We start from the raw sequence: 27,227 nt of genomic DNA on the forward strand, positions 1-27,227 counted from the left end.
CAATAGAGTATGAATGAATTTTATCAGTTTCTGCTTTTACGATGGCTTCTAAGAAGTTTAGGGCTTCCAGTGCTGCTAATGCTTGTGGCTCAACATCTGCTTCTGTCGGAGAAAACCAGCCTGGACTTTTCCTAATGTTTCTCTTACATTTATCTCATGGGTCTGCCCAACCTCGCTTTCCTCTGCTTTGTGGCAATTCCTTTGTCCACACTGGTTCTATAAGCGCTGACCCAAGAGCAAGCAAGCAGACATGACACAGCCCCATTTATACCCAAGAGCCCTCGCTAACTCCTATTTCCTACAATGGCAATTCCAGACCGCACCAACTCTGACAACCGTCTCACTCCCCCTGCCTCCCCACCTTTGTCTCCGCAGCTCTCTCTGCCTCCTGTGTCATACTTTAGGATGCTGGGCTGTTCTGGGTCTTGAGTCATTCATGCATGTTGGAGTTTGCGCAGATCGTCCCCTTTGCTTTGAACACGCTTCCTCTTTCTGCTCATTTTGATGACGTTTTATTTCTCTGCCAAAATCGAGCTCAGACTCCAACTCCTCTATACAGGCTTCCCAACAATGCAAATCTCCATTTTGTGATAGCTGTGTTATTTTGTTTACTGAAATGAGGGCCTGACCACTTGTTCCAATCACAGGTCTACTTAGGCCAGTGAAGGAGAACATGAATACATTGTATCCATCCTAGTACTGACCCTCAACTACCTGGGCTTTGATAAGGAAGTGAAGATAATGCTTGTTCTTAAAGAGAGAGGTGGAGGTTTATAAAATAAAAATGAGCAAACCAGTAGGCATAAAGCATGTTAGGATGTGAGACAGAGGGGCATGCCTCCTCCCCCCTTTTCTTTCTCTGTGTGTGTGTGTGTGTGTATGCATGTGTGTGTTTGTATGTGTGTTTGTGTGTGTGTGTGTGTGTGTGTATGTGTGGTGGGGGAGGACTAGATTTAGGCTGAGAAGTCGATTAATTTTAACTAAAATGTAGCAACAGAGGCAAAGGGCAATTGCGTGGCTGTGGAAGGTCTTCCCGAGGGGCTTGCCTTTGTAATCACAGCATAGCTGGTCCTGACCCTCAGTCCTGCTGACTGCAGACCTCAGGTCCTCTCACCTGTCCTGGCCCTGTGCCATCCAGCCCTTCCCTGGGGGAGGCTTCTTTCTGGCCAGTGCTTTTATGGGCACAGTTTGTCTCTAGCCTCTTCTCTAATTTCTATTTCTGTCCCATCCATTCAGAAAGGCACATTCTTTCCCTAGATACGTTAATACCTTCCTTTGGGCTGCCCTAGCCTCGGCTCAGTCCATTTCTATGAGGTAACTCTGGATATTACTCCTCTCATGTTACTTGGTATCTGGGGTGAACCACAGAAGGCAAGGCTTTCCCATCCCTGCCAAGGTCTTGGCTGTGCCTGATTCCTGCCGCTGTGCACTTGCCCTGGGGAGCTGGGGAGGAAAAGACAGGCGGGGTCGGGACCCCACCTCCTTCTCCTAACAGGTGGGAGGGAAGGTCGTGATACTCTAGCTATAGTTTGGTTCACTTAGTTAGGACTTGCCTACAGGCAGGCTCAGTAATCATACTTTTGTGAAGGCACAAGACACACAATTGAGGGGAATCTCCAGTGTCTAAACTGATGCCCCCCATTAACTGAATATCCTTAATTGACCTACAGGGTGCCTTCCTTCATTCTAGAGTCTGTGCCTAGCTGAGTACACAGGCTGCCCTGGTGACTTTCGGGCAGTGTATCTCTTTCCAACGACAAAGAGAAAAGAATTCCATAATTGGCTATTCTTTATATTGTTCGGTGTGCACAGGATGAAAAAAGTTATCAGTGAAAGTTTTAAGAGAGTGTATTATGTGCTTCTTAGGAAGCCACAGAACTTGAAAAAAAGTTTGAGCAAGTTGGTGTGTCTTGGTTTAAATTCCCTTTTGAATGCGCATTGGTTGGTGTTTCAGATCCTAGTCCAAACTTTACTTCCTGATGAGAAAGGGGACTTAATGGGTTTAAGGTCCTTGGGGTCTGTACTGGATTCTGCTAGGTCTCTGGCAGTGCAATCTTGAACAAGAATCTTACTGTCTCAGTTCTCCCTGGGAAAGAGGCAGTTTGTGTGTTAATTCCTCAAACCTCTCGGAATCCTACACCTCTGTAATCCTACAACTGTGGATTATTACACCAGTCTAGGGCATGGATCAGAGTCAGAATTTTTAAACTTTCTTCCCTCCTCTCTCTCTTCCTCCCCACCCCATGCCCCTTTCTTTCCAGCTTACAACAAAGCTGTTAAAATGATAGGGACAGGCTCTTACTAGAATGCTAATCTCTCTGGCCACTTAAAGGTACCTCACAGAATATTCTAGAGACTCAGTCTTGCCTTCCCCAAAATGGGTTTAGCCGTCCTTACTCAGCTGTTGAGAGAGCTGGCAAGCCGTTGGAAAGGCATTGTGCCTCGTTGCTGTCAGAACTACCCGGAACTAGCACTTCCATGATTAAAATAACCGGAACCGGAAGAGATGATCTGAGGAGTGAGTGCTCAGCCCATGGACTGCCATGCCTCTGGGGGACGGTCAGAGTGGAGGATACACCAGCTCAGGAGGAGGGCTTGATGCTTTAGGGGATGTAAGAAAGGTTCTGAGCACGGGTGGAGAACAGTTCCTTTCTCCTCCCTCACTGCCTCAGAGCTTCCCAGTGCTGGCCCTTGCTGACAGTTTTTCAAGCCTCTGAGGCAGCGGTGTCAAGTACCACCATGTTGACGTTCTGGTCAAGGCAGCCATCTTTTTCTCTGATGATAATTAACAAAGGGGAAATAAAGGAGCTCTGTGGAGAGACATGGGTAACAGAAGAGCTGCGAGGTCTGGGAAGCAGGGCACATACGAAGCTAACAGGAGCAGAGGCAGGGGCATTCACCACTCGCCAGTCACCCCTGTTAGGCAGCAAGGGGGTTTACTCAGGCAATAAAGAGAAAGATGCTTACTGGGGATGGGGCAATGCTCTAGGGAAGAAGGCCGCCTGGAGCCTTCTTCCACTGAGCAGATGCCTGGCCTGGATCGGGGGATGTTCTCCTAAGGTCACCCTTTCTTTCAATGTTAAAGACCTTGCTAGCAGGTCAGAACTTCAGGCAGGCTTTGCACCAGTCTTTTCCAGTGTGCTCAGCTGAGGAAGACTTCTTGATCACTACCTTGGAAAGTAGGAAACTATAGCACATATGTGCACGTGCCGTCCCACCACATACACATATATACACACATATATACACACATATATACACATGCACACACATACATAGACACATACACATATACATGCACATACATACATATATACACACACGCACATTTACATATACACATACAAATACATACACACATAGAAACAAACACACACAATACATACACACGCACACGCAGACACACACACACACACACACCCTGGATTAGTGACACAGCACTGCTCAGGATGTACTACGCTCTCCCTTTCCAGCAGCATGGGGCGCTGCTGAAAGGCTGTGTGAAGTTTTCTGGGCCACTTTCATACCATGCCCATAAAGAGCCCATGACCTCATCACTATCTGTGTTGCCAGGGCTGGATACCAGGAGAAAAGGGAGAAGTAGGTGGACAGGCAAGACAGCAAAGAACAGCAAGTCCCAAGAATTAAAGCATGCACGTATCGCTTTAGAATTCAAATGCACTGTTTGCAAAGAGGAGAATTGTACCATTACTCACACACACACACACACACACACACACACACACACACACAGAGAGAGTTTTTTTTAAGTTCTTATCATACCTTTTATACACCAAATACTTTCTTTTGTGTAAATATCCTCCCGAGGTTTAAAATATATCAAGAGCCCCTTTTGTCAACGCCATCTGTTTTAGAACCATGTTTTCTAGTCCTCAGCCCCTTCTGCTTTGGATCAGCCATTCCCCCTGCCCAGTGCACTGCCATCTTGCCGGGATCTCCCTTCACAGTCATCCCCGGCTTCCTGTTTCCTCTCTCTCTCTCTCTCTCTCTCTCTCTCTCTCTCTCTCTCTCTCTCTCTCTCTCTCGTCAGCTTGCTCATTTCTTATATTCCACACCTTATTTTTTTCTCATGCTTCTTTCTCTCCTTCAGGGTTCCATTTCTCCACTTGCTTCGTGGGGAAGCAGACCCCATAAATGACTGATAATTTAACCAGGTAGCATTCTCGGCTGAGGAGGACGTAGGCTTGGAATTCTGAAGATGCCAGCCTCTGTCTTAGCTTCCACAGTTGCCAATGAGACGTTTAAGGCCGTTGTGATTCTTGTCCCCTGTTCGTCTCTTAGAAATTACATTCACAAAATTTTCCCGTGCCTATATTTGGTCATATTTTTAAATCATGTGGGCTTTTTAAATTCAGAAACTCCTTTTTTTTTTTATGTGTTTGCTGGCTGATTTGTGTCATTTGTTTTCTTACCTGCGTTTCTGATACTTGGACCTTAAACTATCTATATGCATTCTCTAGCCTCCTTAGCTACTTCTATTTCATTAATTGGTCTTGCTGTTGGAATGTGTTGGGCAGTCGAAGGACCTGGAAATCTCTCTCGACCTTGTCTTTCAGTTTCCTACCAAGCTGTTCATTTCATCTGAGATGGTTTTAATTGCCAGAGATATTTATTGTGCTTTTTACTATTTCACCCTCTTACTGTGCCTCGCGTTTGACGTCGCTCTAGAGAGGATGTTGATAATTCTTGTTGTCTTCCAAGAAATAGTCTCTCTGTATTTCCTACTTTCCCTGTCTGTCTCTTGCGCTGTTTTCTTTGTTTTGAAGGTGGGATCAGAATGCTAAATGAAGAAGACACACAAATGCCGCTCCTAGGGTCAGAAGGGAACCGGATCCATCTTTGGTAGAACACAGATTATCCAAGGAATTTATATTCAATAACCCGAGCATCAAAGTGTCTTCTGGACACAGTGAGGATTTAGGACGTGAATCCCCAGTAGTCAGTTGCTTGGCAGCAGGCCTGGGAATGCCTGGGGATTTCCTAAGAAAATCATATGACTGTCAAGTTCTCGGGACTTACAGACTACAGCTGCCTCAAGCAGAAAGCAGAGGAATGCACTTCGGGAATGAAAAATACCACAGGCTCACAGTTTGTGGCACTTATCTGTCTAAAGAAATGCTAATACAAAGAAGAAATAATTTCTGTCTATAATATAAGTGAACGTTGGGTAGTTCCTAGAGGGACAAGATAAGCCGGTTATTTTTTTTTATTATAATAGTTGTAATACTTTATATTTGTTATGGGGACGTCTGTTAGCTACAGATATGGGAGACAGAGACTACTGGGTTATGTCTACAGCTTTCCCGTTAAGCTAGAAGAGCAGTAGTTGCCTGCTATAACTAGAGTGTTGCCACATGTAGACAGACTCTCTCCCTAACCGCCACTTGTCATTCACGCTATATTTATCCTTTAGTGTGTGTCTATAAATGGGTTCTGTAAACAACTTGAATCACTCCATATCCACGTTTACTTCTTTCTTGGTTACTTTGTTAATCCGCCATTGTGACTAGGAGGCTTCTGAGGGTTACGGGCTTCATAGTAGGCATAGTATGTGCCTCTTTGTCCCAGATGGAAAGACGTGGTCACTGCTGTCGTGAAATAGGTAAATATTTCCCATTTTCCTATTATCCACATCCCCCCATACACAAGGAAATAAATAAACATTAGCATTAACATACACTGCCAAGTATCTACTGTGTGTTCACATTCATTGTAATACTAAAATAACCAAGAAATGGAAACAGTGTAGGTGACCACGGACATGAGTGTTATGATACCAAACGAAACTAAATACATATGAACAATTGTGTGTGAGGAGGTATAGGTACCAGCTCATGTGGCTGTATGCATGAATGTGTAAAGCTGTGCTCACACATGTGTGTATGTGGAGGTCAGAGGTCAGCTATCTTCTCTCCAGTCACTCTCCACCTTACTGTTTGGTTCAGATTTTCTCCCTGCGACCTGGAGTTGACAGATTTGGCAGAGTTGGCTGGTGAAGGTGCTCCAGGTATCTCCCTGCCTTTGCCCCAACTCAGTGCTGGAGTTAGAGGTGCTTGCCACCCGCCAGTTATTATGTAGGTCCTCGAGCTTAAACCCAGACACTCATTTCCCCCAGTATCAATTTTTTGTTTTAATGTAGCAGCTTGAAAATAAATGTACCTAAAAAATTCATGAATTCATTGTTTTTAATTGCTGAATAGTACTCCATTGTGTATATATACCACATTTTCTGTATTCATTCCTCCATTGAGGGATATCTGGGTTCTTTCCAGCTTCTGGCTATTAATGGATGGAATTGGAAAATACCATCCTAAGCGAGGTAATGCAATCACAAAAGAATACACATGGAATGCAATCATTGATAAGTGGATATTAATTAGCCCTGAAGCTCTGAATACTGAAGATACAATTAGCATATCAAATGATTCCCATGAAGAAGGAAGAAGAGGGCCCTAATCCTGGAAAGGCTTGGTCCAGCATTGTAGGGGAGTACCAGGACAGAGAAAAGGGAGGGGGAAAGATAGGAGAATGGATGGAGAGAAGAGGGCTTATGGGACATATGGGGAGGGGGGGACTGGGAAAGAGGAAAGCTTTTGGATTGTAAACAAAGAATATAGAAAATAAAAAAATATATATGAAAAAAGAAAATAAATTTAAATCTATATTGCTTTTGAAAAGAGGCATAAGATAAGACAGTTCTTATATGGAGAAATATAAGGTCTATATACTATGTCTGAGTCAATTTAGTGCTAACTATGTGTATACAGCTGTGGGATCCTGAATGTTCCTGGATCAGTAGGCTTATTTTGAAATTGCCCTTCCTACCAAAAGCAGTCTACAGAGTTAGTGAATGTTCCATCACAATTCAAATATAATTCTTCACAAAAACTGAAGAAGAAAAAAAGCAATCTCAAAAGTCATACAGAAGTACAAAAGACACAGGATAGCCAGAAAGCATTGCCAGAGGTATCACCATCCCTGATTTCAAGTAAAATTACTCAGCTACAGTAATTCAGACAGAATTGTACTTACATAAAAACATGTACTGATCAAAGGAATAGAATTGAGGAGCTAGGTATGAGTCGATACCTATTAGGTATGGACTAATAGGCAATATACACATTGCCACCTCATTTTTCTTTTTACAAAGATACTGAAATAGATACATCAGAGAAAAGATGGAATCTTCAACAAATGGTGCTGACCAAAGTGGGGGCTATATGTAGAAGAACAGAACTAGATGCGTATCTCTTACCCTGTACAGAATTCAACCCCAAGTGGATTAAGGATCTAAACATAAGACTCAATACCTGAATCTGTTAGAGAGGAAATAGAGAATATCTTTTAATATCTATGCTTGGAAAGGACTTACCGAGTAGAACCCTGTCAACACAGGTTTTAAGACCATCACTTAACAACTAGAATCTGCTAAGATTCAGAGACTTCTATAGAGCAAAGGATACCATCATTTGTGTGAAGAGGCAGCTTGTGTGACAGGAAAAATCTTTACTGACTGTACGTCTGACACAAGACTCTGGAATATACAAAGAACGAAATGCCAAGAAAAAAATCAACCCAATTAAAAATTGGGGCATGGAACCAAGCAAGGTGCCCTGAAGAAGAAATATAAATGGCCAAGCAATGTTTTTAAAGATGTTTAGCATCCTTAGTCATCAAGGAAATGCAAATTAGAGCTAATTTAAAATTTCATTGTACCCCTCTTAAAGTGTAAGATAAATAATAAAACTGCTGGTATAAATGTGGGGGAAGGGAAACCCTTATTCACTATTTTTTAGGAGTACAAACTGGTGCAGACAGTGGGAATTTCTGTGGAGTTTTCTCAGAAACCTAGAAATAGGTTTACCATATGTTCCAGATATTCCACTCCTGGGCATACTCCTACAGGACTCTGTATCCTACCATAATGATATTGGCCACCCATTTCATTGTTGATGTAACCTCAGTAGCCATAGAACTAAGCAGCCCACATGTCTATCAATGGATGCATGGCTGCTCAAGCTATATAACATTTAAGCAATGGGATATTATTCAGCTGTTAAGAAAAATGAAATCCAAAGGTAGATGGATAGATCTGGAAGTCATCCGTTGAGTGAGGTGATCCAGGTCCAGAAAAACAAGGGTCTCCTGTCCCCTCTCATGTGTGGAAGCTAGCTTTGATTTTTGTTTGTCTTCCATGCAAACTTTGCGATGTCTTAGGGAGTATAAATGAGATTAATTAGTTACAGAGATTATATTGTTGTGAAAAATCACCATCAAACTCTCCATTTGAAAATAGAGAAGGTGTGGCCCATTGCAAGAGAAGGATCTCAGCATTGCTGAATTTTGTTTTATAAATGTTTTCTGAAATTAGGACTCTTGTCTAAAGAAATTATATGATTTTTCCATTAAAAATGCAATTCAAGCCGGGCAGTGGTGGCACATGCCTTTAATCCCAGCACTTGGGAGGCAGAGGCAGGTGGATTTCTGAGTTCGAGGCCAGCCTGGTCTACATAGTGAGTTCCAGGACAGCCAGGGCTACACAGAGAAACCCTGTCTCAAAAAAACAAACCAAAAAATGCAATTCATAGACTGCTGAATTAATCAACTGCTTTTTTTCTAATCTTTAATGCCTATTAATATACTTGAATATATTTATGTTGCTACCATAAATGCCAGTTAATTAACTTGAGGATATTTTCTTTCTATATAACAAGCATTGGCTGATTCTGTTTGCCTTGAATTTATCTAATAATAAGGAGGAAATAATATTTGCTGTCAGAAAAGGGCTCAAGAACAAGTGGAAGTTGGTTGTAGTAGTGCATGCCTACAATTCCAGCACTTTGGAGGTAGATCAGAGGAACTGGAATTTCAAGTCCATCCTCAGATACATAAAGATATTAAGGTCAAATGAGCTACATCAGGTCCTGTCTTTTATTATGATGCTGATTATAATTATTATTATATAATACTTATATAATTATTAATTATATACTATTTTTTCTTAGGGACTATCCACCTTGTTGTTTTCTTCTTATTATTTGAGAATCCAACACACACACACACACACACACACACACCCCAATTCCTCTTCTATTGCCCAACTACTGCTCTCCTCCTCACAAAGTTTTGTGCTATTTTCTGAAACTCTAGTCTAGACCACTTAGTGCTGTCACTGTGTGTATGGGTGTGTTCTGCCTTGATGTCTTCTGGACCCCTTCCTCTCGGTGGTCCTCTCTTCCTCTCTTTCTCTCCCTCCTCCCGTGGCTGGCAGAAGTCCCACCCTATTCTCTCTATCACCTAGTTATTGGCTTTTCCAGCTTTTATTGACCAGGCCGAGAATAAATGGTGGGCATTATTTACACAAACTTGAGACAGGATATTCTTCACCTAAGTATTTCATTACAATGTAGTGTCCAGATTGAAACCAGGGACTGGCATAGAGAAATCAGCATTTGGATAATACAAGGATAAACTTTACACAGTGCACAATAACATTATGCCTACAACCCACACATGAAACCATTCAAAATGAGCCTGCAACAAAGTAACTGTATCAGAGTAACAAAGAAATGTTTGAGATTTCAAACCTTTCAAAAAGCATGTTTGTATCCAAATACAGTAAAATTTTAAGTTGGTGTGTTGTTTTTTTTTTTTTAGAGTTATTTTCAAAACATTTTATACACATTAGTTTGGTCATGTTGTTACCTCCTCTCAACTCTTCCCTGATCCCTATATCTACCTACCCCAGGTCATGTTCTTTCTCTCCATTAAAAACAAAATAAACAAACAAATGAGAGCACATACAAACAAATCAAAAACATGACATCTGTTTTGTGTTGGCCAACCACTGCCGGGCACTCTGCCTGCCCTGGGATGTGCCCAGTATCCTCCACTGAGGTTATCAACTGCAATAGCTTCTTGGTTTACTTCCCCTTCTCTATGCTGACACTGTCTGGTTTGAACCTGTGTAGGTCTCATGTGTGCTGCCAGTCTCTAACAGTGAGTTAGAATGTGCATCAATCCTGTTGTGTTTGGAAAACACTGTTTCCTTGGAGACATCCATCACCTATGCCCGTAAGAATATTCCCAGTTCCACTTCCAAATGGCTAACATTAAGGGGAGTGGGTTGATTGCCACCTACTGAAAGAAACTTCTTAGTTGAGTGATTTGCTGTCCTATGGGTGTGCCAGCAAGTCATTAGACTGACTTTCCATCACACTGACTCAACATGATGTAATGGGAGCTTGCAGGTTTGTGGATTACATAAGACAGTTCCTTGGCCTGTCTTTAATTATGTATCATCAACTCCCATCTGGCATTTCTAACCCCAAGAATTCCAAGACAAGGCTATGAGGTCCATTTGTGCTGTTTGTCCATTGTCATCCCTAATGTACCCAGTTCTAGTAACCCCTTTGTTACAAGCACAGAGCCTGCTTTCCCGAACTCACAGAGCCCAAGCACTGTCTCTATTGTTCTCCTGCCTACTTCTCCTGAAGTGGACAGAGCAAAGCCCCGGAGATGCACAGAATCTGACTCATTCCACAAGAGGGAGAATCACGCAAAGATTCAGAATGGTGCCTTTTCATGCCTTGTAGTCTTTAAAAGTTCTTATGATGTTTTTATTTTACTTTCATTAAAAAGCATAATAACAAACTCTTTTGCAAAGTACATGGAATTTCTTTCATACAAATGGGTTATATTGACTAAGGAACAGTGCTCAGAATAAGGGGAATTCAGTCGAGGCCTGGTTTTACAGAATAGTAAAAATTACCGGGGTCGTTAACACATCCATTCTCAGCCTTCTGGATGAAAAACAAGAAAAGAAAATCCTGCATTTTTAACATTTTTTTTCTATTGCTATATGTAAGCACATGGACTTTGTGCCTTTACAGTCAACAGGACTTCAAGAATTAACAAAAATTATTTAATTCAATATTTGAAAAATAAAGCGAATACCAAAAAATGATGCACAAAATATTCAACCATAAAGAAAGGCAGGATCAGGAACCGTGCCTTCCTGAGCCCGGTTAGGCTGGGGCCAAACAGCCCTATCTCAGCATCTTGTCTTTAAAACTCTTACGTTCCTCTCATTGAGAACATTGAACGTTAATTTTGGTTTCGTTTGGCTGCACTAAAATCTCCCTTCTCTTCACTGCTGAGTCTGGGGACTCCCATAACCAAATCCTCACATGTTTCACAGAGTCCTGGCCCTGCCTCTATGTTTCTAAAGAGGGCCCATGCCAGTCAGCTAGTGTGACCTTCAGCGGCCTGTGTGAGGAAGCCAGAAATTCAAAGGGAACTTATGTCGGACAGAAGAGGTGTTTTCCCCAGTTGACAAGGTACACTGTGATTCTCCCAGTAGTTGAGGTAGACGGTGGGTTGGGCCTTCTGCTCACTTGTTCACAGAAGCCCATGAAGGAAGGTTAGAAAGGATAAGGCAGAAGGATCTGCTCCCATCTGTTTGGGACTCGGGGGAGGAGGGGTGGTACAGGGTTTCCCTGGCTAGGGTGGAGAGACTGCTCAGATTACCACCTGATACTAAAAGGAGTTCTGTGGATCTCAAAAGATGGAGCTGGGAAAGAAGGCTGAGAAGATAAATCATCTGCACCAGGAGAGGTGGCCCTGGGCCTCGAAACTCACAGAAGATAGTCAGTAGCCAAGGATGGAATAAAAACAATGCCCATCTATACCAAAAGATCTTAACGTGTGCTTCCAAATCAGGCCCCTGCACCCTGCCAAGCCAGCTGTGGGCCAGAGGGTGGAGCTCAATAAGCTGTCTGTGGGGAAGGCCTCTCTCTGCCACACACAGCATCTGGGAGCAGGGCACGCTGAGTTAGAGAGAATGCTTGACATGCATAAGAAATGGACATCGTGTTTCAGATGCTATCGGACTGTGTAATACCTGGAAAAGAAGCTAATCAGGTTCTGAAGTGACCGAGGAAGGGAAAATGGGCTCTGCTCAACATCTTCAGACTGTGACAGAAGGTAGTGAGAGAAAAAAAATTAAATCACACCGTTAGTGGTTTCCTAACCACTTTACGAAACAGGCTGGTTTCCTCTCATTGATCCAGACTCTCGCCTTCTCCAGCTGCCCAGGTCAGCCTGGCGACTGCAGCTTATCACCTCAAAGGACAGCCACCTGCCTATTGTGCTTGCCAGTGGCTATAACACCAAGGCTGCCTCTACTCCACATCTGTCAGCAGCAACCCGGCACATCCAAGAACCTGCCATCTCAGGGGCTAGGATGGTGACAGCTTCCATGCTCCTAGCTCTAGTTTCCAAGTCTTTTGTTTGTCCCCTGACATCTGTCCACACCTCTGTTAATACCGTCAGTGGGCATCTTTGGTTTTTAGCCTGACTCATCTTGTGAATGAAAGTTTTAGCTGTGGGCTGGAGGGATGGCTGGGAGGTTAGGAAAACGTACTTCTCTGTCAAAGGATCAGAGTTGGGGTTCTACTTCCCAGATCTGGTGACTCTAAGATGCCTACAACTGCAGCTCAAAGGACGTGATCCTTCCTCCTGGACTCTGTGGGCACTACCACGTTCATATGTGGTATGTTTATATGTGCACTCACACCCATGCACACACGGAGCTAGACATTTTTTTTGGATAAGGTAAATTTGAATTTGTGTTTGTTGTTATTTTCCATTTTCCTCTGGCACAGGTATAATCGAACAGTACGTGGGCTTTCTGTGTGGATGGAGGTTATACACAAAAGCTTTGAAGGCTCGCTCATTGCGTTCATGATCTGCTTATGCTCAAAATCAGGGCTTCAGTGTTTGCAGCTGGAGGCTGGACCCAAGCAGCAGGCCAGCTTGCATGTTTGCCAAGTCTCATCCATGGGGCCTTGGCTTCAGAATAGCTTGGGTTGTTTTTTTTTTTTGTTTGTTTGTTTTGTTTTTGTTTTGTTTTTTGTTTTTTTTAGAAAAATAGAAGTCATATAGGTAAAACAGCCATGCCAGAAAAATCACCAAACAATGATCATATATTCATCTTCTAGACCTTTGAAAAGTAGAATCAATTGAGTAAAATTAATAATATAGTTTCATGGAAATTTATTAAATTTATCAATTTATTAAAAATCACACAGAGAGAGAACAGAGAAGGGGGTCTTCTAAAGTGTTTTATGGAAAAACAACAGTTTATTGTATCAAATAATGAATCCACAAACCACAGAAGATAGCTCACTAAAAATGCTGGTACCTGAACTCCTGCTTCTGGGATGCAGTTCCTAAGGAAGATAGCCTGTTGAGAGACCCCTCCCCCACTGCCCCAGAAGAGTGTCATGTTCATTAAAGGTCATAAGCCCGGGGAGCTTGTTAGCAGCAGAGGTTGACTCTGGACTTGTAACAAGCTGCATCCAGCAGGCCGGTGTGTAGTCCTCATCTTGAGAAGCCATTGTGGGTTTTTCCCTAGTCAACTTATAAAATGGCGGTCATCTCCCTTACACAGCAACTGTTTAGAGCATTCTTCTAGACACTGCAGCACTGATGGGAAATGTCGTGTTGTGAGCAGCTTATCCCACAAATAGTATGATTAGCTAATTCATCAAATGAAGTAATGTAAACAAAGTCATGTGCTCCAACTGCATTTCCCTTATAAATTCCTCACAGATTCGCGACTGGCTGATAAGAGAAGCCCAGGGTTCTTGTCTGCCTTTGCAACCCTCTCCTTGACTGGCTATGGCCCAGGATCCTTTAGGCAAGATGACGACATTCACCCGGGCTTCCCTTGATCAGGAATAAACAGGAGACCTTGTAGCCAGCCTCCACAAGGAACATGGCCGGTTTCACCCTTCCTCGCCAGTGCAACCTCATGAGCGCAGAGGTCAGCTGGCAGGATCTTGGATTCTCTTCTTGAAGTGCCTGGTTTGGAAGTCTCTCTCACCACCCAGCCTTGCTCACTTGGACCTGCCAAGACAGGCCGGCATGCCAAACCCATTGGCAACTGTGATGGTGCCTTTGACCCAACAGTGCACTCCATTTCTCTGTGTGTGTTCCTTCCCACAAATTGCAGCCAGATTATACAGAGTGGATGTTTTTAGGTTTTACCGACTCCCTTGTGACATTTCTTCTCATTGAGCCAGACAAACAGAGGTGTAAATGGAGCCCCTGCCAGGCACAGCTGTAGTTTTGTTTTGTGTTGGTCCATGTCTTTCCAGAGAGAATTCACTTACTTTTGCTGTCTGGTGTTCAATAGAACCACTTCCTTTCCACAAATACACTGGGACTCTATCGGCCTTGTAATGCTTTAATAATAAATGTCATGCAAACCCAAAAAGACAGTGAAGAATAAATAGAAAGTAGTGTGTTTGAGAAGGTCAGACATTTGTATTCAATTTAATCATCACTTTTGTCATCTGTTCAGGGCACATTTATATCCCAGACATGTTATATCCAAGGCTTCCTTCAGGTTGAAGAAGATGCGGTGGTCTTTGAGGTGCGTTTTTGCTAAGGCATCTGTAGAAAACCGAATGGGAACTTTCTCCAAAGCAAACTTGACATTTTAGGACAGTGGAGATCCCCCCCTTTGCTCCTTGTACAAAAGCCTCCGATGCCCAGGGTTGCCAGAGTGACCTACCTCTAAGACTAACTTTATGGTTGGCCTCAGGAGTGCTCCCTCCACACACATGCTTGGCAAGTGCTCCCAACACGCTTCCGGCCTCAGCACACAGTTCTTCAAGACATCTGTCCTTTGCGGGCTTCTGTCACCTTTCCTTCCCCGGTCACCCGGGGTTTGCTTGCTCTTGGATTGCCTTTGATCCATCTCCATCTCCTAGTCACCCAAGAGGCCAGGGCTTCTTAGCATCCCAGCTCTTTATCTTCTGATAAGATCTGAGATGCTTTAGACAAAAGTGATTTTGATAATACTCAGACATTATTTTTTGTCTTTTCTGATCACATCGGAGTTTTACTGTGATGGTGTAAAAACAAGGATAAACAAACCTGTTTGCTCTTTGCCATTCAAGCAATGGTGACTGGCGTACGTTCCCAGGTGTCGTTCTCCACCTCGGCGACATCCATTTAGCTGTTTGCATTTCGTTATGAGTGCACATCTTCTTAATATTTTGTGTGGCAAGGTGAGAAGTGTAGGCAAAGTGGTGGCAAGCCTTCTGGATTTGCATATCTATTTGCATAAATTTGCGTTTCTTTTTTGGATTAAAAGGTGAACTATCTGTTTTGTGATGTTGGGATTGGTTTTTTTGGTTTTTTTTTTTTTTTAAGGTGGATAATTAATTGATTGTGGTTGTCTATATTTGAGTATTTTGTAGACGTTTTCTAGAAAACAGGGAAATCAAGCTCATCACTCAAGGAAAACAATTGGTGATATTTGATCTTTCAAGGGAAAAATAAGATTCTGAGACAGTCTCATAAGCCATTGTGAATTTGCCTGCTTCCTCCCCATGAACAACTTATCTTTGATAATATTAGCAAGAGTTATTGTCTTGTTCTTATACAAGGAAATGTATTAATATTTATGTTATTAATAAAATATGTAATGGATGAATGACCAGGATTCCAAAATCAAACCTGAAAAAAAAAACCCATTTAAGATGTGAAATGTGTCCCCCTCTTCCTTTTTCATTCTTTATTATGAGACATAGTCTCACACTAACCCAGGCTGGCCTGGTACTGATTATGTGTGGCCCCATTCACCTGGAGCTCAGGGCAATTCTCTAGTCCTGGGACTCTAGATGTGAGCCTCTGTTCCCAGATTGGCCAATGGCTTTTAATTCAACAGCATATAAAGAAAATTCACTGCAGCAGTATTAGATTCCGCATTGCAACATTAGAAACTAGGATTTATTGAATTTAATTTATTATGAAAGAAAACTATCCAAAACTATTTTTATGCCTACTAAAGTACTCATTTACCACTACATACCTATCTGAGGCTCGGCTTACTTTTCACGCAGTTGACTAACACACAGCCTGTGTACGCAGAAACACGTCAGAGCATCAGCCTGTCTTCCACCAAGCCAGAGATGAAAGAAGACATTTACAGGCATGAAAAGTCATGTTCCTATTTTACTAAATAATCTGTCTTAGAAACTATGACTATACATTCACATTAAAAAAAAACACATTTCATGCTAAATGTTAGTGTTATTTGAAAGCAAATAAATAAAATTTAAATTTGTCATTTTTATTTCTAATATTACAAATGCCAGTGGCTAGAACCTATGGGACAATACTTTGAAGTTCACTATCATATTGAGGTGTGCTGATGGCTCCTAATTTTGGTTTTGATAATCACCACTGTAAGGTTACTTAATATTAAATGTTGATGATGGCCTAAATTAAGTTCTAACTTAATATGTTGGATATGAATGTATAACCAGGCCTCCCATTAAAGGGTTCAGCCTTCCTGATACAAATTCCCCTCACCCCTTCTGCAGCCGTGCTGCTGTGTCTGGCTGCCTGGAGTGAACTCTTTCTGAGAGAACACATGAGTTTCTATCTCTCACAGATCCACTCAAAACTAGTTAAATCACATTCAGAATGACTTGGAATCACCGTTTATTTTATTTGACTTAATTTTGTAGAATTCTAATAACCCTTGCTGTTTAGTTTACAGAAAATTGGAAGCAGCAGACAAGCACTCACCCTTCTATAACTATGTGTAGTTGATACTAATGGCAAAGCCACAGATAAAAGCCAAACTCTAAAAGCACACAGAATCTTAACAGTAAAAAAAAAAAACCAAAGAACAAAACAAAACTCAAAATAGCCCAGAACATTGGGCCATATATCTACATACATATGCATCTGTGCTCATGAACAATCTGTTGCACACATACACGTGTGTCCACATTTGCAAACAATCACATACAGTATATACACATACACATGCATTCACACACATGAATAATCATGAATAGGCACACACACACTATATACATATACATGTGCTCAAAAGGTGGCTTACTATAGGTTCTTCAAAAACTCTTTTTTTAATTTTTAAAATTTATCTTTTTGAGAATTTCAAAGATGAGTATTGTATTTACATCATTTTCTCTCTTTCCCTCTAAATTCATGGGCTCTTTTTCTTTAATTTTTAACACACAAGCACACACATGTAAGTCCATTTCATATTGCTCATGTGAGTATGTTGTGTGTATTTAGGGCCAACAACTTGGTATTAGATGACCAGTTATAGGCTCATCCTTGGGCAAGACCGATTCTCCCTCCCAGCAGTCAATAGTTGCCTGTAGTTCTTCATCTGCTAACGGGGCCTTGTGATCCACACTGGCACATTAACAACAGTATGGCTGCTCAGACAACTGATTTCTTATTAACAAAATACAGAGGCTGAGGCAGCATGTACAAGGCCTGTGCACGACTAAGCCAGATGAGACCCCAAAGTTGAGAGGAAAGTAGACACAGCCCCCACCCCATCCCTAACGCAGATGTTGTCTTCAACTGATAACACTCACCAAGAAGAATTGATTTTTCCCCTGGAGACTCACAGATTGTGTAAGCCACACTTAAGGGCAGGCCCCATGCACAGCAGTAGTTGGCCCACACAAAATAAACTCAATGGTATTCCAGGGTGTTTTCTGTTGCTTTGTTTGGCTTTTTTTTTTTCTAAATCTTACAGGTCTTTGGTTCTCTATTATGGTTCCTGGGTCTTTGGTTCTCTATTATAGTTAGTTCCTAGGTCTTCTCTTCTATAGTATAGCTTCTGATCTTCTTTCCATACCATTTCTGTGTGTGCAGATGTGAGTCTCTGCATCTGTTTGTGTTTCTTGTGCTTTTTTTGGGGGGGGGGCGGTGGTCTTTTTTGTCTCCTGTTTTGGTTTGTTTGTTTTGTCCTATTCTGGTTAATTTTTTTACTTTACTTTTTTAAAAATAAATGTTTTCTAGTCAGAGAGAGAAAGAAAGGGTAAGGATCTGGGGAGATGGGGGTTGGGGAATCCAGAAAGAACTGGATGGGGAGGGAAACTGTAATCAGAACTTTTTGTCTTAGTTAGGGTTTTACTGCTGTGAACAGATACCGTGACCAAGGCAAGTCTTATAAAAAACAACATTTAACTGGGACTGGCTTACAGGTTCAGAGTTGAATAGACACCATAACCAAGACAACTCTGATAAGGACAATATTTAATTAGGACTGACTCACAGGTTCAGAGGTTCAGTTCATTATCATCAAGGCAGGAGCATGGCAGCATCAGGCAGGCATGGTTCAGGAGGAGCTGAGAGTTTTACATCTTCATCTGAAGGCTGCTAGCAAAATACTGGCTTCCAGGCAGCTAGGATGAATCTTAAAGCCCATGCCCACAGTGACACACCACTCCAACAAGGCCACACCTACTCCAACAGGGCCACACCTTCTAATAGTGCCACTCCCTGGTCTAAGCATATACAAACTATCACAATATTGTATTGAAAAAATATTTTCAATAATAAAATGAATGGAAAACACTCAATATGAAGAATTATTTAGTAATAGGTTGTGTGTCCAGTGAACAAATATTAATTGAGGTTTGGAAAACCCACATAATGAATTCTATTATGTGGGTTTATATAAAACCCACCAGCTTTTGCCTTTTCCTTATCATTTCCAACTAAAGAGACTATAACCTAATAAGGTTAGTCCTTTGTAAGTTTTAGTCACGCTCCCCACCTTACCTGTGGGTAGAATCCATGCCCACATGCAGGCTCTACCACTGGGCCACATCCCTGGGGGACATATGTGTTTTTTCTCAATACATGCTTTTCAAGTGATCTCTTTAAAAAGTACTTCCTCCCCCCCCCCCACATTCTGTATAAATGTTTATTTTAAGAAAAGAATCTTCCTATATAGTTTAAAACCTCTGTGCAATTTTTCATAATTTAATGCAACAACAACAAAAAAGTATGCCCAGGGACATACTCGGCACAGACTCTCTGGTCTACCAGTGTTTTCTGAAAGAGTGGAGACATTTACATCCTCAGGAAGGAATGAGAAGTGAAGAATGTCATTCCATGTTTGTAGTGGTGAGCTTTCTAGCGCCTTGGTGCCGCCTCCGCCTCACTGCAGTGGCTGCCTTGCTGCTGGTTCTCTGCCTGTGGAATAGCATCGGGTATGCATTCCTGAGCTCTCGGCCCCTGGATTAAAGCCCTCCGTTCTGACACAGTTATTGTTCTAGGAATACTTCCAGAGTTGCCACCAGGCATGCATTTTACTTTTATGGTGACTTGTTCCTAAGCGTAAGAGCAACCATCCAAAAGGAAAAGTTTTTTATTCAATAAATATTACACAGAATTGTTGACAGGTTTGGAAGGGCAGAGCCTCCTGTTAGTGACCTCAAAAATGGGGAGGAACTGTCTGCCTAAGGGATGGGCAGCCCTTGGCTTAATAAAGAAAGCGAGGAGCTGGGGCGAGCCTGCGGATCTCAGCTGGGGCCAGTTTTCAATAACGGCCATGGAGCTGAGGAACCAGAAAAATATCATGCAGCAGACTAGCACCAGCCAAATGGAGGCCACACAAGTGAATGACTCTTTGCTTAGCTCAGTTCCAAATAAAAGTTTCAGCCGAAATGGAGGCATAGGCTTAAAATCTTAGCACATAGGAAGTGGAGGCAGGAAGATCAGGAGTTCAAGGCCAGCCTGGGTTATAAGAGATCCTGTTTTATAATAGATACATAGGTAGATAGATAGATAGATAGATAGATAGATAGATAGATGGATAGATGGATAGATGGATAGATGGATAGATGGATAGATGGATAGATGGATAGATGGATAGATGGATAGATAGAAAGAAAGGTAGGTAGGTAGGTAGGTAGGTAGGTAGGTAGGTAGATAAAGAGATAGATAGACAGATCAGACAGATAGACAGACAGATATAAAGATAGATAGACAGACAGACAGATGGTTCTTACAAGTGCGCCTGCTGTGCTGTACTCCTTGGCTGAGGAGTGCCTGAGAAAACTGGATTTGTTTTGTCAGCTTCTCTCTCTCTCTCTCTCTCTCTCTCACACACACACACACACACACACACACACACACACACACACACAGTACACTAGAAAGTTGAGGCAAGAGTGGGATCCTCTCATTCCTGTGCAGACATCTACCCTGACAGCTCATTTCCTCTGTTCTGTGCTATCTAGAATGGGTTTTGCTTCTTGCACTGAAGATCTCACATGGTTTATTTTTCTCTCTGTTCTAGTCTGCTCTTTGGTCTTCTTTCCTTTCATAAAATATATTTTGTTCATATTCCTTCCCCTCCCCCAACTGCTACCAGATCCAGCCTTGTTATCTTTCTCTCAAAAGAAAGACAGACAGACAGACAGACAGAAAGAAAGAAAGAAAGAAAGAAAGAAAGAAAGAAAGAAAGAAAGAAAGAAAGAATAAAGAAGGCAATACTCCCCAAATCAAACCAATTTTAAAAAGAAAAAAAAATAAAATTGGTCTTTCAGGACAGCAACATGGCAAAGAAACTCGTGATTCTTTTTGAGGCAGTGTCTCACTCACAGGAAGCCTTCTGCCTCAGACCCCCAAGTTCTGGGATTACAGGTGTGCACCACCAGGCCTGTCTTTTCTGTGGTTCTTGAGGCAAAACGGTTCTGTTCTGCAGACAGCCACGGAGGTCAGTCTGCAGAGCCGCCTAGTTAGTTGGGAATGTAGTGCATAGCGCTGAAGGAATGTTGATGACTCGGATGGTGACGCTTCTGCTCACTCAGACTCCAGTAAAAGCTCCACTTGACAGCCATCAACGCCGTGATGAACTGCACGTTTTCCCGATGAGCAACGCATGCTCGAACGGTAGACAACCCTGTAACGTCGGGGACTTGTCTTCTAGGAATCAGCTCTTCAGCTTGCTCTGCAAGCTCATAAAGCTGCTTGAAACTCTGATGTTTTCTTGTTGAGAAAGGGAACCTCTGACTGAGATTGGGCCGTGAAGGGTACAGAACACTCTGCGGCCTGGACACCCGTCGGCCTAAAGACTCAAGCTGGAGGTGCCTGGTGTCGGAACACAGCAAAAGTTAGGGCCAGGGAACAGACTGACAGGAATTAGAACTATCCAGACCAAAGGGCAGAGCCATTGCCAAATCAAAGTCCAGCAGACCCAGAGGGAGGCCGGAAGACCTTACTTCTTGTTCCCCACGCTCTTTGAACTCCTGCTAGCATTTTCTCTAGACCAACCCTGACCACCAAGAGCCAGAATGTAAGGGAGTCTGGCCTATGTGTCTCCAGGGCCACTGCACGAGGGAGCTAGAAAAATGCCCTGGAAGGGTAGGCCACGGTTAATAATAAAGCATTTCAGCAGGGTCACAGTTACACAGGATGCTGTCCCCAGCATCCGCGGAGCTAACGGGACTCCTCTGTCATTTCACTAATGATCCGAACCCTTCTCTGTTTGTTCTCACTTGGACTTCTCTTACATTTGGTGGCAGGCTTTATATCCAGAGCTGTTTTTACTTTTTGTTGTTGTTGTTGTTGTTGTTATTTCTAATTATCACCATTTTGTCTTTTTTATTCTAAAATGTGCCCATAATTCCATGTCCCAACTGGTTTTTTGTTTTGTCTGCCTGTCTGGTTGGTTGGTTGACTGTTGTTTTGAAACAGGGTCTATCTAGGTAGTACTAACCGACCTGGAGCAATCTAAGTAGACAAAAACTGACTGAAGCACATGTGTCACCGTGCCTGGCAGAACAGTTCATTTTAATCAAAGATTTCTTCCTGGGACTTATTCCTTAATGCCCTAGTCACACACGCTCCTTGGGTAGAAGGGCTTTCGGCATTTCATGAGCTACCTCCAACATCCACTTCCTGCAGGCCGCACTCCAAGCTGCTGAGGCCACTTCCTGCAGCCACAGAGACATCTTGCCCCTCTTCCCCATTCTTTATTTTGTTTTTAATTCTGGCTCCTTCACTGTGGTTTGGTTTGCCCATTTCCTGTTTCCTTACAATATTTTGAAGTAAATGCTGTTACTTCAAACAGCATTTTTCAATTCATCTTTGGATCTAATAATTACAATACTGAACTTGCAGAAACTCCTCACCTTTTCCAAGGTGAGGTCATAAATTGCTTGTGTGTACGTCTGTGCATGCATGTGTATATGTGTCTTATCTGTGCACACTCGTGCATGTGTGTGTGTGTGTGTGTGTGTGTGTGTGTGCGCGCGCGCGCGCGTGAAGCCAGGGTTGGATTTATAATTTCAAGATCTCCAGGCCTTCTCCCTTTGAGAAGGTGGCATAGTTTCCACCAGTTATGTGATTCTATTGTCTCTGTTTTTTTTTTTTTTCCCTCCTCCTCAGATTCGAAGTCAGAGCAAGGCATCAGGCTCTGGGCTGTGTGAGGGGGATGAAGTGGTATCCATCAACGGGAACCCTTGTGCAGACCTTACTTACCCTGAAGTCATCAAGCTCATGGAAAGCATCACGGACTCTCTCCACTTGCTTGTTAAAAGGTAAGGCAAAATTGTTGGAAGAGTTATTTGCTTCTTGAAGTTGAGTGGGAATGATTCTAGGGTCTGTGCATATAGATAGTTATGAGGAAATTGGGAGTGCTGTGTAGAAATTCAGGACAGGGACACAGATCACCACAGTGATTGAAAATATTCAGTGGGGCTTTCTGGCTAGTTGAGAATTAACCTGAAAATCTTTGTTCCAGTTATTTTGTTGAAAAATTTAGATATTTTAGACCACATTTTCAGTGTATTAACCATAGCAGACCTTTTCCAAGGTGAGGAGTTTCTGTAAGTTCAGTATTATAATTATTAGATCCAAAGATGAATTGAAAATGATTGAATATTAAATAGTTGGCTGATATAGTCATTTTTCATACAAAGATGAGGCCTTCAGGGGTGCGGCACAAAAAGCTTATAAGTACATTTTCTCTGGTCTGGACTGCCAAGAAAACCGTATTTGGGAAAGGAGTAGCAGGCTAGATAAAGACTTGGTGCTGTCAAGGCGTTGTTTACAGTGTAGAAGGCCCCTCACCCCTGTGTGGTACATGAGTCCACATGTGTGCAGTGTCTGTAGGAGTGCATGCTCACTGTATATAAATATTGTTCATTGTATATAAATATTTGCTTTCAAGCTCTTAGGATTCCACATATTTATAATGTTACCCGTTGCTTTTAAAAAGTACCCAGTAAAAAAGATACTATTTAAAAACCAAACAAACAGAAACAAAACAAAAACTGGGGGGAGGAATGTTGCTAGGGAGTACACATTTGCCCCCATTCTGTGCAAGACTTCTGAACATTCGCAGTGTTCCGGGGTCCCCCCCTGTAAAGAGGGGCTCAATCTTTTCTACTTTGTTCTCTCTTCTTGTCTTTACTGACTTAATGAGGCCACTTACTCTGGAACACACACTTCTCTGGGACATGTTCTTCTGGTTCCAGTTTCCATTATGATATTATCACAGGAGAAAACAATTTGGGTTAAAGCTCCAATTTAGGTACCTACCCCATTTTAGAAACAAATAGACTTGATCTCTGCTGCTCTGAATAGCGCTACTCACGTTTTGTTTTGTCTTTCTCTTAAGTATTTTAAATTTCTAAGATATAGTTAATTGGGCTGGAGAGAGGGAACAGTAATTCAGAGCACCTGTTGCTCTTGCAGAGACATGAATTCGGTTCTCAGTACCGACACTGTGCTCAAAACTGTCTGGCATGCCAGTCTTAGGGGACCTGATGCTCTCTTCTGAGTTCCAGGGTCTCCAGGCATGAATGTGGTACAGGCAGGCAAAACACTTACACACATATAAAAAAATAAAATCAATCAATCAACATTTTAAAAAAGAAATAGATAATCAACAGGATTCATATGAAATATGCGGTCTCCAAGCCATAGAGTAACATCCCTGTGGACATCTGACCATGTTTCTAAAGCTAGGATTCCTCAGTCCTATCCCAGTCAACTATCTTCAGAGGACCAGCGTTTCAGAGGGCTGACAAGCTCTATTTTAAAACAAAATGCAGCCCTGCCTTTTAATACCAAATCTTCATTGCCTTAGATTTGTATTAAAATCACAAGAAATCATAAGCAAATGAATTTCTAATTGTCCACATTGCAAGACTGAGTGCCCGTGTGTGTGTGTGTGTGTGTGTGTGTGTGTGTGTGTGTATCTCCCCCTCAGGTCTTTATCATTTTTATCCATATGTTTCCATTTCATTTCTTCTCCCAAGAAATATTAGCACTAGGCCTACTTGCCTATATCCCAATCTATAAGATTAGAATCAATTGAAGCTACTCCCTTCTCAGAAGCATAATTGATGAATAAACTAATTAAAAGTTATTTCAGCTATCCTTATCTTGAAGTCTGCTACATAAAACATCTTGGCTTTGGCACTCCCAAATTTAGTTAAATGGAACTATTTATCATTTCCTACATAAGATTGAAGTACCTGGATCTGCAAACTCATGCCTATAATCCTAACACTATAGGCAAACACATGCCTATAATCCACAGACAGGAGGATCTTCATGACTTGAAGCCTGGGGTACAGCTCAGTCTACAGTGTAAGACCCTGTCTCAAAAGAGTAAAATGAAAAATAGCCTGATCTGCTAACAACATTGTTTAAAAAGTATCATTTTTCAATAGCATATTGTTAAGAAGCTTTTCAGCTGACTTACAAAAGCAACAACTGGTTTGATTTTTGTCAGGTTCTTCCAAATGCAGTCAAAATCACAGTTAGAGGTAAACATATTGTGTATTGGCCTGAAATTCCACTTGCACATAATTCTAGAGTAAATTCCTTCGAGTAGAAGAGAAGTAAGAGCGTCCACCTTTGAGTGGACGATCCCTGCACTAGTTAGGATCCATTCCAAGGGAGCAAGAAGGGGAGAGAGAGCTATTGGTGCTGTTTTAAATATTTACAAGCATGGGAGATGAAGGCATGGCCTACAGCTGTTCTGTGAATGACACTTTTCTCATAGACTTACAGCTTGGGAGATTTAGAAAGAAATTATTTGACTCCTGAACTGATATTACTTATCAACAAACCCAAAGATGTAAACCTGGACCAGGACCCTTTCCTTTCTTCTTCATGGGAATCATTTGATATGCTAATTGTGTCTTGAGTATTCAGAGCTTCTGGGCTAATTAATATCCACTTATCTTGATCCAACATTGTAGGGGAGTATCAGGACAGAGAAATGGGAGGGGGGTGATTGGGGAATGGGTGGAGAGAAGAGGGCTTATGGGACATATGGAGAGGGGGGAACCGGGAAAGGGGAAAAGCATTTGGAATGTAAACAAAGAATATAGAAAATAAAAAAAGAAAATATAAAATAATAATAATAAAAAAAGATGCAAACCCAGATGTGAGCTGGGTAGGTTTGCCTCAGAGGAGACTGAGGAACAATAGCTCTGGTCTCCTTAGCAGAGATAAAGAACAAAGGCTCTCCAGAGACAGCTCTGCTTGTGGCAAGCACACGTAGAAGGAAAGCTGTCTCACAGGGTAATACCTCATGGCTTAGCAAGTCTCCTCAGCATAGAACCGATGCATCTTTGCCCAGGCTGCGGTCCCACTGCACCAAGTTACTCTTTGCACAGTCTGGGGTCCACTCTGCCCCTCAGTGCTTAGAAATAGGCTTCTGTTTCATTTTTTTAAAGAATATACCAAGTCTAAAAATTGTATTTTGGTTGATCTGAAGCTCTGAATGTGTCTACAAGGCTCAATAATATCTACATCACAGGACACTGAAGTTCCTGGTCATCTATAGCAATCATAGTTTGTTGGGAAAAAAAACAATTTCAAATAAGGGGCACACATAGCTATACCCTGTGCCTTTTACAATCAAGGCTGGATTTAAGATGCGTTCAGATTTCAAAGCTTTTCGTAAGCATTTTTCTTATACTTGAAAGAAAGACAATCTTACCTCTGAGCTCTTCAGCAGCCCTGTAATGCTCCAGCAAGTTCTGTTTTCTAATATGTTGAAGTTATTGGGGGGGGGGAATTTTTATTTTATCTTCCATGAGACATCAAATACGTTGGGGAAATTCTTTGGCGGGGGGGGGGGGGACACACGCTGACTAACTGTTTGGAATTATTTTTGTGTGCAGACCCTCTAGTGGAACAAGTGAGACTTTGGATTCTGAAACAGAAAATACAAACCATCAGCATCTTACACATGAGGGGCCCATGGAAAGTACCACCCTGCAGATTCACCAAGCCACCAAGACCCAGAGCCAAGACTTCTTTCTTGCTCCAGTCCAGACTAAACTTCCCCTAACTGAGGACCAAGGAAATGCCTGGGGTTATGCCGAATGTACAAAAGAAGAACAGGTTCCCCAGATACTTAGCTCCCAAGAAGGACACTTGGTAGAAGAGGTCATCTTAAGGAAAAAGGCAGAAGCAGGCCAGCCAGGCCATGTGGTTGAGCTACAGCTGTCCCTCTCAAAGGAAAGCCGTCAATGCACCAGTGGCCCTATAGTGACTCTCCAGGGAAATGAAAACTTCAAGTCTCCAGACCCAGACTGGAGCTCCCAGCCCGAGAGAACAGTCCACATAAATTCGATCTCTGCTCCTGAGAAAGCAGACACGTCTCTGACGTCCACCACAACAGTCCAGACCTCCAGTGGCCGAGAGTTGAGAGCCACCCAGGGAGGAGACCCAGGAGGCGCAGGGCTGCCCCAGGTGGAAGTGATTCTAGAGTGCTCTGACAGGCTGAGGGCTGAAGAGTGCAGGCTGCAGACAGGAAGGGGGTGTGTGGCTTCTCCCGTGGAAGGAGGGCGGTCAGAAGCGCCTCCTTCTCTGGTCTCCTTTGCGGTCTCATCAGAAGGCACCGAGCCGGGAGAAGATCAACGCTCAGGAAAGGATCACAGCAGACCACACAAGCACAGAGCGCGACATGCCCGTAAGTCCTGCCACGGCTTGGGGCGGGTGTCAGGGGAGTAGGGATTTTAGTGTGTTTTACTAGCTGGACTGTGTGAATTTTTTAAAAGAGAAATTTCTCATCCTTTTACTAGCTTTAATGTTTATTTAATGCACAAAATAATAAATATAAATAGTGTGGAGAATACCAGTTTTTAAATCAGAAGCAGTAACTTGAACTTCTTATTAGACTTAAATGCTTTTCATAAACTTTATTTTATGCCTCCATGTCTTTTATCAACTTCATTTTATCCCCCCCCCCAAAGATGCAGGGACTGTTAAGGAAATATAAAACATGCTTCTTTTATTTTTTGAAGAATGTTATGGCATTTTGTGTTAAAATACTTTTCAGAGTATTTTAAGCGTGTGGACTCAGTTTAAATGAG

The 27,227-nt window shown here is 42.4% G+C and overlaps 1 protein-coding gene across 3 annotated transcripts in view; it reads left to right on the forward strand.

Annotated features, from left to right (window-relative positions):
• Positions 1-27,227, forward strand: part of Synpo2 (synaptopodin 2) — a 155,884-nt gene that overhangs the window by 89,807 nt on the left and 38,850 nt on the right. For all 3 annotated transcript variants that reach the window (XM_052179305.1, XM_052179306.1, XM_052179307.1), the window contains exons 2-3: positions 22,273-22,424; positions 26,031-26,824. In XM_052179305.1, the coding sequence (XP_052035265.1) occupies positions 22,273-22,424; positions 26,031-26,824 (946 nt within the window). The remainder of the gene's footprint in view (positions 1-22,272; positions 22,425-26,030; positions 26,825-27,227) is intronic.

Source organism: Apodemus sylvaticus, chromosome 4, assembly GCF_947179515.1.
Source record: "Apodemus sylvaticus chromosome 4, mApoSyl1.1, whole genome shotgun sequence".
NCBI lineage: Eukaryota > Metazoa > Chordata > Mammalia > Rodentia > Muridae > Apodemus > Apodemus sylvaticus.